General features: G+C 43.7%; 1 protein-coding gene across 2 annotated transcripts; it reads right to left on the bottom strand.

Moving 5' to 3' along the window:
* Positions 1 to 606: 606 nt before the first annotated feature.
* LOC142399321 (SUN domain-containing ossification factor) lies at positions 607 to 14482 on the bottom strand. Of its 2 annotated transcripts, XM_075483926.1 has the most exons (24): positions 14203 to 14482; positions 12208 to 12322; positions 11790 to 11909; positions 11231 to 11445; positions 10957 to 11061; positions 10644 to 10782; positions 10437 to 10554; positions 10182 to 10306; positions 10004 to 10071; positions 9801 to 9908; positions 9530 to 9635; positions 9068 to 9088; positions 8578 to 8633; positions 6937 to 7019; positions 6611 to 6676; positions 6415 to 6480; positions 6137 to 6227; positions 4630 to 5952; positions 4432 to 4519; positions 4249 to 4353; positions 3736 to 3890; positions 1580 to 1671; positions 1423 to 1478; positions 607 to 1304 (listed from the first exon to the last, which is right to left on the bottom strand). In XM_075483926.1, the coding sequence occupies exons 1-24, from the start codon at positions 14265 to 14267 to the stop codon at positions 849 to 851; spliced, it is 3942 nt and encodes a 1313-aa protein (XP_075340041.1). In that variant the 5' UTR covers positions 14268 to 14482; the 3' UTR covers positions 607 to 848. The 2 variants fall into 2 exon arrangements, with proteins under 2 accessions (XP_075340041.1, XP_075340042.1); XM_075483927.1 differs by lacking the exon at positions 9068 to 9088.
* Between the last annotated feature and the right edge of the window lie 6026 nt (positions 14483 to 20508).

The following is a 20508-nucleotide window of genomic DNA, read 5'->3' on the forward strand; positions in this document are numbered from 1 at the left end:
ATCATTTTATGTGTGGTATAAATGTAATCATTTAGGCGTCGCAGTGGGCAGTTTTCATGGCGGAACACGTCCCCTGAACGATGGGACTCTGGCAGGGATTCTGCCTGCACTGCTGAAATGAAACGTGTTCCACACAGTTCAGAGAATGTGAGGATCCTTCTTTTGCTGGCAGCGAGCGCAGTTAAAATCTGCCCTTTACCGCCGCCATCTCTCCCTTTTGAAAGAGTACGTTAACTAAACTTGAATTAGTCAAGAGAACAAGGACGTTTGGAGTGACGTGATTGGTCCAAAAAGCTTTGTTTGTAGTTTACTGTCATGTTATCTGAGTAGCAAACACAGAAGTTTAAATTCCTGTGAATTTCTTTAAGCCCTGCTTGATCTGCTTAAATGGATGAGCCGCCACTGTTTGAAAGCGGGATTCGAGGCTTAAAGAGAACGTTGCCAAAACAGCCTGCATCAGACAGAAGAGCTGTGTGAAAGGGCCAGTATGAGATACGGAAAGTTTCTTCTCCTTTTTTTGTTTTGCCTGGAAAAAACCCAAAGCAATTAAAATGAATGCAAAGGGTCCACCCATCCTTCGATTTGTAGGGTCAGTCGTAACAGCCATTACTCACAAAAGAGAATGCTTTTAATGGAAAGCTGGGAAGACATTTCTTTGATTTGAAGAGTGACAAATAAAAATGTCCAGAATAAATCGAACAGAGAGCACGAACAGAACACAAAATCATTAGTGAGAACGAACAGATTGTCTTGTTGTTAAAGCTTAAAGCTGCCCTGCAAAAGGGAAAAATAACAGCAACCCTCTTTGGGAAGTAGTTGTCAGTCAGTGAGAAGCAGTTTGTCTGAAGTCAGGCCGGACCTGTGAGCGCCACAAATGTGCCAGACTTTTGCTCCGTCTTCCTGTTTATGATGTCTTGTATAGTAATGGGCAATGATTCGTTCTTGTCCCTCAGAGGAGAATGGAGCAAATCCACCACTGGACAGCTGGGCTTCGGACGCCTGCGCTTTAAAGCCCGTTTCTCCGCACGGGTTTTGGGTGGAGGGAGGCCATCGCAGATACGAGAGCAGGCTGTGGTGATGCCGCAGAACGAGGGGTCGTCTGAGTGAGAGGATCCCTCCGAGTTGCCCTCTGACGGCGAGTCTCCAAACGCAGGTAGCAGTAATTGTTTTGTAAGGGTCGCTGGGTTTGTGATGACAGGCATGCCGTTACACACGACAGCTCCATTAGACAGTTCAGGAGCGGCAGGAAAAGAGGGTTTCAGAGTCTCTACTTTTTCCCCGGGTTTCAGCCTACGACGTCTCCTCTGCGTAGGAAAGGTTGCGCATGGAAGAACGAGAAAGAAACAAAAAGGCCCAAGGTTAAACGGAACCTTTTACTTCCTCCGTGCATTTCGCATTTTCAAAGCAACAAATTTTACACACCTTTCTGCTCATTGGACAAAGACTCTGCGTCTCCTCTGCGAGCAGCATTTCGGGGCCTGTTGAACAGAAAATGAGTGTGAATTTCTTCTTTCAAATATATTCTACAACCATTGTTATTGTTCTCTTTCACTTTGTTCTTTAAGTGGTAGGATCTCACCTTCAGTGGTGGCGAGCTGGAACGACTCAGAGTGGATGAGTGGGTAAGATGCGCTCCTCTTCAGACCCGTCTCATCGCAGGAAGAGAATTGCCTATCAAGCAAGAAATGGTTGAGTGAAAGACTGCATGGAGCATCTTTATTAAAGCATCGGTCACATATGTGCGATTCCTCTGGTTTCCTGCAGTGTTGCTGCTGAGGACTAATTGAATCAGTAAGCTTTTCAAAGCACTGTAACCCCTTTCAGACACAGAATCCACAGTTTTTTCCAAACTAAAGACGTTAAACTAAAGCCTGGTTTATAGTCGGTAACGCAAGACGCAACGCAAGACGCAAGCTGCAACGCAAGCCCTTGCGCGGTTGCAAGCCCCCCCTTGCGTGCTTGCGTGTGTCACCTCAATTTTCTAAACTTTACGCAAGACGCAAGCACAAGCCACTGGCTGTGGTCGAAACCGCCTACTACTTGATCGATCTGACAGCATGCAGAGCGTTTACACACAGTGCACTTCACTCCTGCCCGAGCCGAAATCAGCCGGCCTGAAAAGCTGATTTCCCTTAAGCTATAGGCTAAACTCTGTAAATATATAACTTTAGCAACATTTGAAATATTTTCAGGCGAGAAAGTAGTCGTTTAGACCCCCTAGGTGTTGAAAATCTGACAAAATACCGGCTATTTACAAGAAGAAGAAGAAGCATGAATCTATGGAAGAGAGACTTGCCAAACAGCTCCTGGCGGTGAATTTCCTTTCATCGTAGTAGGCTTGTCATTGAAAAAACCCGCTACTCCACCTACTGTCCTGGCGGTGAATCGCCACGCAGCACACGCAACCGCCGCCGAAGCAAAATGAAGTATAAACGTCTCGAGCCATTAACATACGCGCAAGACGCAAGGGCAGTTAAAAGAAGTATAACTCAGCCTTGAGTTAGTTTTCCTGTCTGAGTTCACGCTGTGCAGGTAGAGAGATGGGATGGATAACTTCATGCACCTGTAACAACAAACTCGACTATGTTGGTGCCGATTTCAGATCAGAGGATTTTTCCAACAAATATTTTATGGAGTTCTTTCTGGGGTGTAAAAGCCAGTAAAACTCTAAGATTCACAGCAGATTCATGCAGGCCCTCCTACTGTATGCCTCCATCTGCATAAGGCTGCTAAGACACTGGTGTGCAAAGCAGTAAAAGATACAGCCCAACACAGACAGGGACTGTGCATTATATGTCTTGCTTTCTAATTTGATAGCTCATCTTTCATGTCTCTTTTGTTTCTGCCTTCTTCTTCCCCTCCTCCTCCGACATCTGAGGCAGGCATCATAAAGCATCGCTTAGCTTTGTTATACAACTTGAAATATGGCTGATAACCCACCTTTAGGTTCTGTTTTGTGTCCTGTTTAACACACCAGCAGTAAACAACCACTTCTATCTCTGCTTTACTCTGATACGTGATGGCAGACCTCACAGTGCTGTGATGTTAGCAAACATTAGCTAGTGCCAAACTTAATCTAACTTCGCTTTTATTCTTCCATCTAGTCAGTGTCAGAACTCCCGTGTGGATTCATATTTCTTCAGATTTAACTCATCCAAACTTAGCCTCATGTTTTGTCACTTCCGAGCAGGAAGCGCAGTGCATGCATAGAAACACTTTTTCAAACGAATTCATTCGTGGTTAACGTTTCCACATTTTACGCTGCTGAGGTTATTAAAGCTGCAGTCGGCAGGTTTTCAAAATTGCGAGTCTAAAGTCGGAAAATTCGAACTGATACAACTTTCAGGTCCCTCCCCAACCTCTACCAAGCTCCGAATCACCCCCCAAACCCCTCCCCCTCTGTGGACGAGGCTGTCCACGTGAGTTCACACCAGTGTGCGCGCACACAAGCTGGGGCAGACTCACGCTCAGCAGCGTGTGCACAAGCTGTGATTGACAGGTAGGATTCCTCCACCCTAACTTGATTGGTTAAAAACAGCCGGGAGCGCTCGGTTTTTGCAAGCATGATTACAGGCTTCAGAGGGAGCTACAGATTTCGTTATTTTTCCTAAACAGCCTATTTAATATTCTACTTCCAGAATCCCATGACAGTTCAAGCTAATATGACTAAAAAAAAGTTGCCGACCGCAGCTTTAACCTGCAGATTCCGCTTTAACCTACTACTCGTCACCGTACCTTTCTGGACAGCAGTAGGTGTAGCTCTTGGGTGTGGGTGAATCCGGTTCGGTGGTCGGAGGAATGGTGATGCGGCAGTGGTTGATGCACAGCAGGAGGCCGAGGCACAAGCACAACAGAAGAGACAGCAGCAGGTAATTCTGCCTGTCTGACACCTACAAAACACAATCACAAGCTTATCAGTGCACCATGTCAGAGAGGGAAGAACTGTGGCAAAAACACACCCCGACTTTTACACAAACGCTCAATCCAAATCTGTGCTGCTCCTAAGTCAACATAAACTTCAGATGTTGTGACCTTTGTACCATATTCTCTTTAAACCACACCGCACTCGGATAACTGGTAAAGTACACAGAAGAGTCTCTTTAAGCTTTACCACAGGGTGGAAAAAAAGCACCAGAAAATTACTACCACTTAGAAAAAGACAAAATTTACTCAGCTGTGTCCTGCTTAAAAAAAAAACACTGATTACAGATACAGATGGCGGCTTTAAACACGGAGCGTTGAATCTACCTCAATCTGCAGCTGGCTGACTCTGGCCGACAGGTTGAGAACCAGCTGAGTCACATTGGCCAGCTGGCCCTGCAGCAGCTGAATGGATTCAGTCTGACGCAGGTCCTGTGAGGAATAACAGATTAAATAGCCCGCCACGAGGATTCGGAATATCTGGAATGGTATGTAAAGACACTTGCTTACCTGCTCTTCTGCTATTCTCGAGGTGTTCTGGAGTTTAATGATGGTTTGGTTGAAAGCTCTCTGCATCTCCTCCATCTGCTTTCGATACCTTGAATCGAAAAAGATGGGAGAGGTCTTGAGAACATGCTGACCCCAACAATGTTTTTCTGCCTCCTGTCTTTTTCTTTGCTTTCACTGTGGTGTGCTAATGTTCCTCACCTTTGGCTAAGCTGCTCCAGGTAGCGCCCGCTGAGCGACATGTTCACCTCCAGGGCCTTGATGCGGTTATTGAGTCTCATAAAGACAGATTCCTTCTGGCTGGAACCGTGCACCTGGTTCCCGTTCTGCTCCGTGCCATTAAAGGGCTCCGCGTATATGTCTGAGAGGGACGGTGAGGTAGGTGAGGGAGGAGTTGGAGAGGAAGGGCGAAACGACTGACCATTGCCGCCTGAGGATGTCGACATGTCCTCCGGATCCTCCGTTTTAGTCTCTGCCTGACTGGCAGCGGGCTCAGGTTCTGTGACAGTGTCTGGAGCTGGGTGGGGGACATCAGTGGAAGCAGCTCCACTTTCAGGCACAACTGGTGGCTCAGTATGATGCTCTAAGTAAATAGAGGAGGTGGGCAAAAGGTCTGAAGACTGATCGGTCTTGTCTTGGATGTGGACCGGGGGATTTATTTCAGGCTGAGGAACATCAGTATTGTCCTCCGCTGGTGCTGCAGATGCGTCGTCCACTGGGACGCTGACGCTGGGTTTTATGTGGACAGAGCTGCTGTGAGAGGCAGAGGGCTCAATGTGCCTCTCCTCAGCCAACACATCCTGGCTCCTCACTGGCCCCGGCTCCTCTGCTGGCTCCTCAGAAGACAGCTGCGGGGTTTCCACAACAGGGGTAGGTTTGGCAAAAGATGACTCGGTGGCACTGGGTTTGGGGAGGTTCGTGGTCTGACTGGGCTCCAGTAAAATTGGTTCAGATATGGATTCCTCTGTTTTCCCTGCCGTTTGTGGCCCTTCTGGTACAACTGCTTCTCTCTCTGGCTCCTTCTCAGAGGTTTGTTCCTTTTCGTGGGGCTGATGTGCGTCGGTGTGGTGGGGCAAAGGCTCAGGGCAGGCAGAGGGGGCTGGAGATAGTTCCCAAGTGGGTGTCTTGATAGGGGGAATTTTTTGCTCTTTGTCCACTGTTTGGCATTTCCTCTTTTTGGATAGGAAGGCTGAACACTGCTGCTGGACATGCTCCTGGAGGGAAGCCACACATGAGCATGAGGAAGAAAGAGAAACAGATGGCAGACAGTATTTTAGGTTTTCTTGTTGTCGATAACGACTTTCCCTTTTCTCTTTGCCTTCCTCCAACTCCTCCTCCTTTTCCAGAAGAATGATTGTGGAGCTGATTGGTACCTCCTCATCCTTCTCTAAAGGAATGACAATGCTTTCCTCCACTGGGGGGAGCTTTTGCTCACTATTGTCAGTAGTAGGTGTCTCTGAAGATGGAGCTGCAGTTGGAGGGACATCAGAGTCTGGGAAAACCTGCACGTCTTCCCTGTCTGGACTAAAGGGAAAGAAGGACAGTACAGTTTATATTAGATACAGTAAAGCAGAGGCACGGGATAAAAAATATCCACTTATCTCGCCAAACTGTTGGGTGTTCAGTAGCACTAAAGGTAATGTGGGTGTGCAATAGGAGTGCAAAGTAAAAATCTGTCAAATACTCAAAGACCATTTGAGGTACTCACACTGAAGTGAGGTCAGTAGTCACAGCTTCAGAGGTGGTTTCGGTTTGTTGTGTTGGCTCAGTCATGTTCACGTCCTCAGATGAAAGGTTGCCTTCAAAACATGAGGGGAAACCATGGAAAAAAAAAAATAATAAAAATAAAAAACACTTTTTTTTTAACATAAGGTTAATTTCTTATTAGTAGACAGTGTGTAGCATTGGGAAGGCGAAAAGCTTTCGATAGAGGAAAGTTAAATCAGGCAAAAAGTAGGAAATGATTGTGTGATATGGTGTCCATACCTTTCATATCTGAGCTCGTTCCAAGAACATTGACAGCGATGTTGTTTACCATGTCCAAAATGGCATCTGATTAGGAAAAAAAAAAAAGAAAAAAAAAAAAAAAGAAAACAATATCATGAGTCGATACAGCACTATTGTGGTTTCAGGACTACTTTTATGTACTCTTATCTCAATACTGTATGAAGTGTTTTGAAACCTTTTGCTGATCCAATCAGATTCTGCGGTAACTTGACTTCACCAGATGTGGATCCAGGGGGATAATCTAATGAGATTAATAACACATTCCATAAAGATGTGAGAAACAACATCCTTTCATCAACAAAACATCCAATTCCACTCACAGGTAACTGTAAACTATTTCATTTTTGCTCCACTAGGCTAAAAATAAATCGGAATATAGTGAAAAATGAGAGAATTTGGATGGCACTTGTGTATTTTATATTCTTCATTACTGATACAAACAGTCCTAGGTGGAGTGTATTTATGACACACTAAAAAAATAACAATACTCTCATATCTCACCCAGGTCATCTTCCTGATCATCTGGCCTCTCTGGAGGATCAGCATTCTCCTCGTACTCTTCTACCATGCTTGTGCCGAACACCCTGCCGAAGAAAGCCCATCAACAACATGCTGTGACCACAGAATGACAACTGTCCACAAACTGGTTAAATATCTGGGGTCCGTTTGCAGCAGCAAAAGTGTAAGCTTAAATGTAGTCCTTTGCAACCACAATAATATTACAGAGGAAACTGCTCGAATGGTAGCCCATTCATTTATTTCATTTAGGTGCAATCTCGCGGGGGAGAAGCGCACTTGGCAGCAGTTTAAGATGAAACATAAAAACATTGTTCAAACAGGTGAGACCTCGGCATGGAGGCTCATTTTGATCATGTTTTACACTGTAAAATAAATATTAAGTGGCTATTTGACTGTGCAGTTATTTTATCCCCAACATAATGTTGTTTTCACACACATAAACTATGTCTCCTCATCTATATCATGTTCTGTTAAATACTTATGCCTATTTAAACTAACACAGACTTCTACTGAACCAACAGAAAGAAGGCAGATGCCCGTAAAACGGGTGGTGCCCAACACCACCACCTCTAATGGAAGGCCAGTGGCTGAGGGAGTCCCTGGAGGGAGTCCACCCCCAAGACACGAGTGCCTTTATAAAATATAATAGGCCTATATATGTCTTTTTTAAGCCTATTCATACAAATATTTATTTGTCTTTTATGTCTTTTTTTTCTTTTGTCCATACAAAATTCTTATGGTGCCGCTCAAAAAGATAATTGTCTGTAAATGCAAAAATCTATGCGCGGTCTGATAACCATCTCCGACGAACATTTTTTTCTCTGCGCAATAATGCTGCACCTTCATCCACGGGATCGTTGTCAAAAGGACATGTTCGTGAAAAAAGTCGCCTCCTACTGTTCCTAATGGACTTATAGAAGTAGAAGAACTCGCTCTGCTGACTGAATGAATGAGGAAATCAAATGGCATGTGTGGCTGAAAGAGGGCAGAAGAGACAGAAAGAAACTCAAGGTTTCTTGAGAAAAACCTGGTCCCGACCAGGTTAGGTTCAGAGAGTCTGTTACTCCGGTAACTGACCTAGAGGTTAAGTTACCTCTCTTTGTGAAACAGGCTATAGTTACCCCTCTTTCTCGGGGTTGAGTTACCTCCCTTTGTGAAACGGAAAACTCAGGGTTTCCCTCATTTCAGGGTTAACCAACTCAGAGTTTTCACTAAACCTGCTACGTGAAACGGACCTCTGATCTTCCTTCATATAAGAACCCACATACGTTTTACTTACTTCCTCAAGAGCTATTATTGTCAACATTTACTGCTACTCCCATAGCTGCAGCTATTCTGTAAGTCATACTCGTCCTTACATTTAGCAGAGGAGGGAAATGCAGCGACTAATAGGTCTATAACAAATGTGCTTTTTGTGCTACTCGATCTTACGCAGTAAGCAACAAACCAGTTATCTGGAAAACGCTCTTTAAGCTACAGATTTATTACAATTAAACAAGCTAACTAAAAAAAAAACAAGTGAAAATGAACAACTGCGTTCTTATTCAGCAGTAAAAAGCTGGCAATGAGTCGGGAGTTTGCGCTGCGTGTTGATGGCATGTTGGACTTTTATTTGTTGCGTACCTTATTAGACTGAGGGGGCAGAAATGTTCCGAGCCAAAGTGAGAGACCAGCTCCACCTGAAAATGCACAAAAAGATAAATAAGGACGGGTAGGTGTGAAAGCCACAAATGGTCACAAATGATCGTTCTCGGAGGCAGTTGCAGACGGCAAAGCGTTCATTTTGTGTTGCTGAGAAAGCAGTACGGTGCACTGAAACTCTGATGGACGGACGAGTTGCTGTGCGAGTTAATCAGAGGGAGACATCTCAGGTAAAAGAAGTTAATCGTGTGGCAGAATATGTTTGATTGGCAGCTGGTGATACCGTGGGTTATCAAATGTTCTTAATGTGTGATGTGAACGTATTGTTATGGTGATTGGTGGGAATCATACAGGTTCGATCTGATTTGATTATATTCTGATAAGTCTTTGAGGATAAAGGTGACAAAATGCAATTCCCTCCACGTTTTTCAGTTCATCCAACCACAGTGCACTACAAGAAGAGCAGGCTAACCTTTATGTACTTGGTGAACATCTGAAGCAAGAGAAAAAAAAGAGAGAGAAATTAAGGAGATGCAAGCATGCATTCAATACAGGGCTAAACAGAGCATGATGCTTTTATCTGGATCACTTCAACATCTCCGTGACTTAGACAAACACTTTCCAAAATGACCGAGCCACATTTTACTCGTTTCAGCTTGTGGCTGTTCTCGCTAAAGTGTACAATACAATCAACACTGGAGACAAGAACAGGACCTCTAACGGTGCGGTTTTACAGCAGACCACCGTCACAGATAATGAGGAGCAGTTAAATAAAAGTGAAGGAGCCAAAAGTTGCACTCAAAGAGATTCAAACGGATATTATTCAGAAACGGTAAATACTAAGATCTACATGCATTAAAAGATTCTACACAGAGAGTACAGACAGATGTGGTGAGTGTCTGGCTATCGAAAAGAATAAAGAAATCATGCTCACCTTCACATATTTCGCATAAAGATGCTCATCTAATGGGAAGCTCTGAACTGTGCGTTCATCCCGGGCATGAAAGGTTCCGAGCTTCAGCCACTTATTTGTTGGGTACCTGAAAGCGTTTGTGTATAAGACGCGGTCAGTGCGTTGATTATGGCTCACTGTTACAACTTTAATAAGTGTGAGGTGGTGATAAATCAGGTTTCTGATGCTCCTCACTGAAGAACTATGAAATCTATGGCTAGGTTGCATCCACATTTCAGGCTTCAGAGCATACCTGTCACTGATGGAGACGAGAAAGTCTTTAGGCATGGAGGAGAAAAGCTCGAAATTAGCAATGTCCAACTGCTTCACCTGGATGGGCTCACAGAGCTCAATAATAAACCTGCGAAAAAGGGAAAAGGAATTCGACAAAAAGAAAAACATTTACAAAGGACTTATGTGTGGATATAACGAAGCTGATATCTCGGTGCCACGTACCAGATTTTGTTACTACAGGGATTTAGCATGTACATGTCCTTATTCTCCATCAATATGGCTGAAGTGCCCTGTGTTCAAAAATAACAAATACACATCAGTTTCTCTTCATCCCTCAGTCGACATCCAGCAGGACGCAGACTTTACAACAGAAGCCAGAGAAGCATGAGATAACGTGTACCTTAGCCTCTGGATTAGCGCCCAGTATCTTGGCTCCACACTCCACTGAAGCGTAGTTGTTGAAGTTCTTCTGGACCTTCTTCACTACATGAGACCCCCCATTGTTGGAGGTGTGAGTAGACAAAGCTGTAGAGGAAAAATAAATGGAGCAAAGGCATAAAGGGAAAATTCAGAATTCAGTCCTGACATTTCTCCGCTTGAAGCAAAATAAGAATCTTTAACATTTGACACTCAGAAATGCGACTTCTAATCTTACTCTTCTCTTTCTCCACCTCCATCATCTTCCGCTTCCACTCGTCAAAAGTGGGGATGTCCTCTGGGTCTTTGGTGCTCACGCTGGAATCTGTGTCTGCGGTGGCAGGGGAGCTCAGGTCCTGTCACAGATAATGAGAAAACGGGAGCTGGGACACCTCCTCTGACAGCGAGGAAGGAAAATAGTTCAGATGCCATCCGAGTGCCTTACCTGCTCTTGCAGCATGTGCGATGTGTTGGTTTCCAGATACTTGGTGCTGTGAACAGCAGGAGGACTCAGAGGGGGGTCCGTCTGGGTTTTAGTACCAGCGGTGTGAGCATTGGATGTGTTCTCCAAAACCAATGGAGGGCTGTGAAATGAATGAACAAAAAATGTTGCCTTGTTTCAGAGTGTCAAAGTGAGACATGCCTTTTAAAACAGGACTTTAACCATATTCTGAGGTTGGTCGTCCCACAACAAACTTTTGTTAACTAGATGCTTTGATTTTGACATGTTTTGAAGATATAACATTAACTTTATATACCTGTCACCGTCATATGGGTTGCTGTCTTCTTCTATACAGTCAGCGATGGGCAGGTCAGACTCAGTGACCTCAGGAGCTGCTACATCAGATGCATCCCCCGAAACACTGAAACAAGGAAATAAAAACAATTCACATCTAAAGCATTTTCGCAGGATCTGGGCTCCATCTGTAAGATATGTACAACACATTACTTAAGTCGAACGAACAACTCAGAGCAGTGACAGCAAAACAAAGACAAATGTTTTCATAGAGAGTCGAGGTAAATGCTGCCTGCCTGTTTGGGAAATCCTCATGAAGGTTAAGGATGCTGGGATCATCCTGATTCCCAGCAGAGATAACAGAGTCTGGGGAAGGCTGCGGGGAGGCAGACTCCTGGTCTTGAGAGACGAGCGATTCGGGATGTTGATCGTCAGAGGTTTGCTCAGTTTGGGATTTTATTCCATCTGCCTCCAGCTCTTCTTCTTCAGCAGGCAGTTCAGCTTCAAAAGGCTGTCGGAAAAACCGAGAGATAAATGACCGGTTAAATGCAATGCTTGACCCATTACCCAGAGCTGGACTGGTCAATAAAAGCTGCAGATGTTCCAGAAGCAATCAATAAAATACAAGTAGCTTCATCGTGAAACTGCTGCGCTGCTCTGGGTGGAAACCAAATGGTAAAATCTTTCAAAATGTTTTAAACTTTCTCTGAAAGTGTGTGTGTTTTTTTTAGTTTACAGAGGTTGTGTTTGTCTATAACTGTATCTTATAAGAAGATAAGCCACTTTTCATGAGTGATTAGTGAAGAAATCCTGGTCAGTCCAAAGGGTTCACATTCTTTTTATCTTATACTCCACCTCTGGGTGTTGTTTCTGGTCCTCTTCCTGCGTTATCTGCTCAACTTCTGGGTGCTCATCCCCGGTCTGCTGCTCATTTTCAGGTAAGGACTGAGCAGGTACGGCCCAGCTTTCCTCGTTCTTTAGAAAATGCACATGTTAAAAAAATGAATTACATGCTTTCATGAAAGTGGTAGCTTGGTCGCAGAATCCAACGCGTGCACAACTGTAAACGTGCCACACAAATCTAATCAGTTCAGACACTCGGGTTGTGCTGTGCACCTGCTATTAATGTGACATCATGTCAAGCGGAGCAACGACTCCCCTGTGTGGTGAAATCGGCACAAGAATAAACAGAAGAGTTGAGTCACATGAGCCACTTCCTACACTAAAGCTCTGTGCCACGAGGCAGGTTATAGTATCAGTTATAAAACACTACCTTCTGATGAAGAGTCGTTTCCCCAGACGCCTCCTCTGAGTCGACGTCCTGTGGGGATTCAGGCCTCTGGGCCTCCCGGTCCAACTCCGTGCACCCGACATAGCAACTAGGGTACCTGCATACAGTTAAAGACGATCAGAGCCTCAACAACACTGAGTCCCTTTATCTAAAGACAAGTCACTTCATAATGTCTTACAGAAACTGTTCTGTGGTCTAAAAAAAACCCAAAAAAACAGACTTACACTGTTAGGTTATGAGGACTTTATAAACCCCTGTGTACGGCAAAGAAAGCGTGTTTTGTAAGCAGTGACTCATACGAAGATTAAACTGCGACCTAATGACACGCCACACAACTCCAGGTGGTCTGTGTCTTATCTGTGTGCAGAGACACACTTCTAAGGAGTCCGTTCCTCAGCATGACTGTAGGACCAACAGTGATACATATTAAAGAACAGCAGAAACTTTTAGAATAGGTAAAGTGTTATTCTTTTATCCCGATGTGAACCGTTTCTGTGTCAGAAACTTGATCTACAACCCAGAACAACCCACACAGCAAAAACACATTTGAAAACACCTCTCAATTCATTTCAGGTATGAGTCAGACACAGATTTAACTTTGACACATGTGCACCATCTGGTCACCTTTGTTGTTTTGTTTTTTATTTGTCCTGGAACTTTGTTATCTCAGAGGTATTAACTGACTCATCGGGGCTTGTAAGCAGGCAAAGTTTTCCCATCAGCACAGTCAGCTGATGACACTCCCAGAGCTGATAAATCCTTTTGACTCCTCCAGCCTTGTGAACACCCAACAACGAGACTGAGGGTAAGGCAACAAGGCAGGTGTAGCCAATAAAGAGCATCTCCAGCCAGCAGTTTCCACTGTCTGAAATGTAACCCAGTACCGGCAGTTAAGAAAGCTGTGGAAGCCCAAGACAAAAGCCCGGACTGCAAGATAACTCTCAGATAAACCTGCACAGCTGCTGGTCAGAAAGGCAAACCAAAATCCTGTATAACTGCAGACGAGCTTAAAAAAAACTGGCAAATTAAAGTACCTAAATATTTACACAGCCAAGTTACTCTTTAGTGTTAAGGATTTTGGTTTTTTACGGGTTTATGTTTTCTACACAGATTTTAATCACTTAAAAAGTCAATTACTTAGTCAACTGCCATTAAAGTTTCAAAATCCAGCTGTACTTTAAACACCAGTGTAATGCCGGGTGACAAAACAGTCCTCTTAGATTTATAAAGGACAAGACAACTCTTCAATGACTCCCTCCATAAATAGTCACGGTTAACACGGTTATTGTCTCCACTCCTGACAGGAAACAAGAAGAATTAGCAGCCAAAAGGCCAAAACACCCTGGCTACAGCCCATAATCACCCTATAAAATCTTTCGTTGCTGGCTTTGCTATGTTCCGTCTGATTTACATAAACCACGTTACCAAACAACCCCGGCTTTCAACCGAGGAGACTGACATTAAAGGCCTATAATCCTGACAGCTGGTGAAACAAATCTGTGTAACGCAGGCTAACATTAGTCCTGGGAAATCAGTTTGTACAGCGTGTACAGCGGACTCAGCAGCGGAGTTGGGTTTGTTTCAGTCAGGTGTCTTTCAGAAAGGTTGCACTTTTGCTCGTCAGGTGGAACCTGAAGAGCTTTACCCAAAATGACGGATAAAACGTATTAAATTCTGTTAAATGACAAAGGTCATGAGGTGAATGCCCATATAAAGTCAACTGAGGGCAGCTTGTTTATTAGCTACCGCTAGCCTAGCTTGTTTGAAGTAAGACTGTCAGCAACTCGATCCAACTCATACTGACATGTCAGAAGTCAGCCAGGTGCCACATCACAGCATAGCGTTAATGCTAGCTAGCTAGCTAGCTACTTGCGTTGTAAACGATATCAACCTGTGTATTACTTAAAACATAGGTTGTTCCTCATCGTCTAAAAACTTTTACGTTTTATTTAATCAGGAAACATATGACAAACTCACCGGCAGACGACAGCAACACATAGCCACACTGACACAATACGCCACAACAGTTGTGTCATCTTCATCCCTCTCCTGCCGGGACAGGCATCCTTGCCGTAGACAGAGAAACGTTTATCCTTTTAGTTAGTGGCCTCTTCAGCGGGTTATAACATTAATCAATCTGTTGTATTTTGTCACGTTTGGAGTTTCACGGATGGAGTGTGTGTACACCACTGTCACCCATACAAAGCCTCCTATGGATTGTCAGGGCGACCCAACGTTCAGCAGTCCAATGAAAAGGCAGCATAGCTGTTGCGCAGTTCAAACTCATCCTGTGGTAGTGGGGCTTGTTTTTCACACCCTGTTCGCCCGGTTACGTTGAGCTTCCTTCATTCAACCTTTAATGTCCCTGAAATAAAGCCCGTGGTATCCGAGAGACTCGACTTAAATTTAAAACAAATATGTTGACATTGTAGGCAATATAAATTCTTGAACAATACATTTAAAATGACCACTAAACATATATACCCAGTAAATAAGAAATTACGCTTTCTAACTTAACCACCGCTTCTCATATTTTAGTGAACATTTTTATTTTAAATCTTCCTTATGTTCCCTCTGAAGTTGTTATTTTTGTGCACTGACAGTTGAAACTGCCATGTTAACCAGTTTATGTAAATGTTAAATGGTGCAATAAAGTTATGGGAAAAAAAACAAAGAAAAAACTTAACCTCCACTTGTAAAACATCGCGAGACTTACATGCCCAAGAGCGCATGCAGTTTATGTTTTTCTGAAAAAGAAGCTGATAAATTAAGCGTAAGAAAGAAAAGAAAATCCACGTAAAACGAAGAATTTGATGCATCCCACTATTTGTTACAAGAAGTATTCGTTACCATAGCAATAGTTTGTTCTCGGAATTTCTTATTTTTCAGTCGTGCATTTTACAGACAAGATACGGCTGAATTCAAAGTTTGACTGAACGACAAAATAAGCATTTTTATGTTATGGCCACCAGGGGGTGGTGTCTTCTAAAAAAAATGTCAAGGCTTTATATAATTTTGAATTGGTTTTAACGAGACTATTATAAAAGGCCGAATGAAAAACGCTGCCACCAATATTAGTAGAACGGTGTGGTCTACTAGAGCGGTACTTTAACCACTGTTACCGCAGGGGATGTTGGTGGCTATAATAGTACTAAGACATTTAATGAATGCATAACCTGGAGAAAGGAAAACAGGAAAAAAAAAGCTTACAATAAAAGGCACTTCTGGGTATGGAGGAAATGAAGCATGGTTTTCCAACATCACAGTACTACGTGCATACATACACAAAATACACTTTATACTTATACATCATTGTTTGGATTCATCCTTTATTTGTAGAGAAATCCTCATTTTGCATTTAATTGCATGGCCTAGTTTGTCTTGGAAGTAAAAATAAGTCTTTTTTTCTCTTTCTTTTTTCATCAAGGTCAACTGAAATGTGCAGAAAATGTAGGCCAAAATCACAGCATGCCAGTTTATAATATTGGTCTATTTTTCATACAAAGTTTGGCTGGGCTTCTGCTGCCATCATGAGGCTGAGTGCACAAGGGTTTTAATTTAACTGGAATCAAACTGATTTGATTAAGTAAGTGGTTTGATTTTCTTCCATTGTATGCTGTGGTTTGGATAGCAACTTTTTTGGCAGAAGAAAATGAATGCTAAAGTAGTATTTGTTGTCAAGAATTTTGATCCAGTACCAGGTTTGTGCCAGAGAAGTGATTTTATATGTGGATTTTGGCTGCTGTGTTGACTTTACACACATATTTACCAAATGTGTGTAGTGACTCACTACAGTGAGCCTGTTTACTTTATACAGTAAACCATACATGACTCTCAATGAAATGATGGGATTATATCCACGTATTTTCATAGGGTGGAGCATTGCATCACAAATCCATATGTTTGGTTCAAAGTTCTGAATATTGTTTCTTCTTTTTATATTTCTTCTTATGTGGGAGTTGTTCATTTGAAACCGCAGCACCCTGACATGTTGCTGATGTTGCTTTCTGCTTTGGGAATGTTTCCTCAAAGGATCAGATATTGCGGGAACAAAAAAGTCTTGATATTTGCAGCTACTGATTAAAAAAAAATAGAAATTACTAGGTCACAATAGCCAATTCTAGACAATGTATTCAGTGTTTAGGCCTGAGGGGAAAGCAAATATATGAATAAGAACAAAACCTGAAATAACAGAGATACTATCTGTTTAATTTATGGTCATGTGATCATCTTCCGTTTTTAGTTTAAGCACTTTCACCTAAGTTGTGCTTAAATAATACATTTTTGTATATTTTCTAAACCAGCATTACTTTAAATTGATTTTTTTTTTTTTAATTAATAAATAAAAGTTCAATCTTCAGGCCACTTTAATCATACATCCTCTTGATGCATATGGACACGTCATCAGTGATGTTTCTTGGGGTCACTGGATGTTTCGGGTCTTTCAACATCATACACCCTCGCCCAGGTGAACCAATTGGGGGTGATCAAGCCCCAACTCGTGCCCAGCCAGCGCTACCCTACCCACGGCTCTTCTCGCAGGAGTCACAGCCACCTTGACGCCACCTCGATGCTGCCTAATTGACCAGCTTGATTGCTTTATGCTTGCTTGCACCTGTGATGCCCAGCTTGTTGTAGGCCCAGCAGAGAGACTGGCCAGTAAACCCTCTGCACCCCACATCTATGGGTTCACACCTCGCTCGCCACCTGTTGCTCCGGCACTTTTCCACCAGCTCTGCATATTTTGCCCTCTTCCTCTCAATAGCCTCCTCCATGCGGTCCTCCCAAGGAACGGTCAGTTCGATGAGGATGACCTGCTCCGTGGCTTCTGAGATCAGCAGCATGTCTGGCCTTAGCGTTGTTGTGGTGATGATTTCTGGGAATCTCAGTGGCTTCCCCAGGTCAACTGTCAGCTCCCAGTCTTGTGGCATTGCTCGTAGGCCAGGAGTGGTGGTTCTTTCTGTTGCTGTTGGTTGGTCACCAGCCCTGACAAAATCAATGGTCCTCTGCTCTGGGCGTAGGCGCTTGGAGTGGCTTATTCCATTAAATACGGTGTTTGCTATCGCCTTCAGGACTTGGTCGTGGTGCCAGCGGTAGTGCACCTCAGCCAGGGCTTTCGGGCTGAGAATATGCTCGAGTCCCTCTCTCTGAGCACAGCTGGCAAGCTGGTGACTCTTTCCCCCAGCAGAACAGGTTGGATGGGTTTGGTAGTACATCGTAGACAGCCTGGATGAGGAATTTGATGCAGTGGGGCTCGGCCTTCCACAGCTCAGCCCATGAGACTTTGGGTTCCACTGCTTGTTCCCATCTTGTCCAGGCTCCCTGCATCCGCATCGCTCTTCTTCAACTGATGCACGCACCTCCTCCTGGATGAGCAACCTCCTGGCTTTCCCGTGTGCCTTGTCATAGCGAGGAGGTGTACGAGTGCCAAGGCCTGCCCTCCCCTGAGCTACCACCCCCACAAGGGCTCTGAGCCTCAGACTTGACTCAGCAGTGCTGACTTCCTCTGCTGCCTTCCACTTTTGGCCTGTCCTGACCTCAATCCCTGCCTAAGACACTTTCGGGTCAGCGGCCTCAAACTTGCCAGGTAGGCCTGACTGCGGCTAGTCAAGTTTCCAGATCTTGGTTGGTGGCTTGGGTGGATGTTGTGTCTTTCAGGCTGCAGTCAAATACCTTCCTTCTTCACTGGTTTTTCAGCGATTGATGGTATCTGCGCACTGCCCAGTGTGAAGCGGAACTTATCGGAGATTTTGTCTCTCTTTTGCACCAGGGATCTGGACTTTGATCGCTCAAAGGTCATGCGGGCCCAGGTGATTAGCTTCTCAAGACCCTTTAAGATCCACCTACTCCCTGGGACAGATGATGATGTCACCATTAGGTCGTCCATAAAAGCCCTAATGGGTGGCTGTCTAACACCAGACCTGGTGAGTGGCTCCCTAGACTCAACCTCTGCAGCCTTTACCAACATGTTCATGGCAAGGGAGAAAAGGATTACAGAGATGGTGCATCCTGTGATGATCCCCTTCTCGAGCTTGTGCCATGCTGAAGTTGTTGTCCTATTAGAGACTCTCAGGCTAAAGTTGCTGTAATAGTCGAGAATGAGGTTTCTGAACTTGCCCGGGATATGGTAATGAATCTGTGCTTCTTCAATTAGCTTGTGGGGTGTGGACCCGTAGGCATTCGGAATGTCCATCCACGGCAACGCCAGGTTCCCCTTGTTCTCTCAGGCTTCCCTGATCAGCTGTGTAACCACAAAAAGCTGATACAAAGTGGAATAGTGCATCAAACCTTTTTAATGATGCTTTGATTTAAGGAAACATATGTATGTTACGCATAACGTATGTTCTTTTTTCACAATTTGACACAAATTGCCTAAGGTCTTAATGGAAGGTCTGGTTGCAGAATAAAAAAATGACTTCCTATCTTCTTTGTCTATCATCTTTTCTTTGACCTCTTTGGAAAGCTTCGTAGGGTTAAGAAACAATGGTAGGAGAAATTTGTGGGGACTTTTAGGAGTGTGGTCAGTGAGAATCTGACCACACTCACACTAAGCTGTGATGTGGGTCTGCATCATTGAAATGGCAGATGTTCAACATTCAACAAGAAATGCTTTGGATAATTAATTTAATGCAGTCATATCATGGAGACTATGTCATTCATATAACATACAATATAATGAGATATAATGTATGTATGTTTTTGATAAAGAAAAGAAAGAAAAATGCTTAAAATGTCCCAACATTTTTGTCCATGTCAGCTCATGCTCACCCTCCTTTCCTCATATTAATCTACACAAATTACAGTTAGTATGAGTGAAAGAAAAGAAAATCAAGCAACCATTTTAAAGTTGTGACTGCAAAGGAACTATCTTTTTATCATGAAGGATTCTTCACTGTTTCCTATGCCAAAAGAGATAATAAAGGAAGCACTGAAGCTCTTTTGCTTAACATGTAGAGAATTCCAACAGATCTTACCATAGCTTGCTCTTAGATATTCATTATTTGACCGGACCTCACGTGTCCATCTGTTGAGACTGGTCACAGGCTACAGCTTTGCACAAATTCAGAAATAAATTCGGACATAATTTACCTTCAGTAACCCTGAAAGCACATTATACTATGTGAGGGACAATGCAGTAAACAGCTGGAGAGCACACAGGAGCACACACAGCAAGCTGAATTCAGGGTACCACACCAAACCTTCATCTGCAGTTCGGACCCAGGCAGTTGGTGCTTTTCACTCTTTTTGGTACAATCATTTTATGAAGTAATGGAATTGCCAACCAAAAATCACATCATAATTCCTCCAACGCATATGGTCTAGTAAAGTTAAACCCCTGCCTTCACAGTTGCTCCATTCCTCTGAGTTTTAAGGTTTTCGAGGTTACCGTTAAGAACTGTTGCTCATATCGGTTACTTTTCATCAAGGTGAATATGTTTGTTTGACAGAACTGTTTCCAGGTGGTTGCTGCACGGTGGTGTGGTGGTTAGCACCGTCGCCTCACAGCAGGAAGGTTCCCGGTTCAACTCCCAGCTGGGGCCAATCTGTGTGGAGTTTGCATGTTCTCCCTGTGTATGTGTGGGTTCTCTCCAGATACTCTGGCTTCCTCCCACTGTCCAAAAACATGCATGTTAGGTTAATTGGTGTCTCTAAAAAAAAAATTGTCCTTAGGTGTGTGTGTGTGGGGGGTTGCTTGTCTTGTGTGGCCTTGTGAGGCCTTGTGATGGTCTGGCGGCCTATCCAGGGTGTACCCCGCCTCTCGCCCGATGACCGCTGGGATAGGCTCCAGCCCCCACACACCCACGACCCGACCGACGGATTCAGCGAGTATAGAAAATGGATGTATGGATGGAACTCTTGCCATGCAACTGATGCATTGAAAGACAAATAAGAATTTGGAATTTCCAACTTCCGGGAAAAAAGAAAAGATCATAGAAAATACAAACAAGATGCAGGTTTTCCACATTAGCAAATGTAATGGTAGTGCATAATTTGCTTCTAATTTTCTTAAATTAAGTGAAATATATAACTGCTGATGAAAATTTGATGTTAAAGCCCCCAAACAAAGTGACAGGGTAATGTTTTTGAGAATGTTCTAATTTTTTGACACCTAAGAATATGCTCTCGAGCCCAGAAAAAAGTTGCCTTTTCATTATAATATGCCCCATTTACTCTAACTAACTATTCGGTGTGGTAACAATACAGCTTAAGTGTGATGTCTAAGCATCAAAAAGATGTAAACTTTGCCCAAAACCCACTGGCTTCAAGAATGAGGACAAAGTA

Source organism: Odontesthes bonariensis, chromosome 14 (genome assembly GCF_027942865.1).
Source record: "Odontesthes bonariensis isolate fOdoBon6 chromosome 14, fOdoBon6.hap1, whole genome shotgun sequence".
In the NCBI taxonomy this organism is placed as follows: domain Eukaryota; kingdom Metazoa; phylum Chordata; class Actinopteri; order Atheriniformes; family Atherinopsidae; genus Odontesthes; species Odontesthes bonariensis.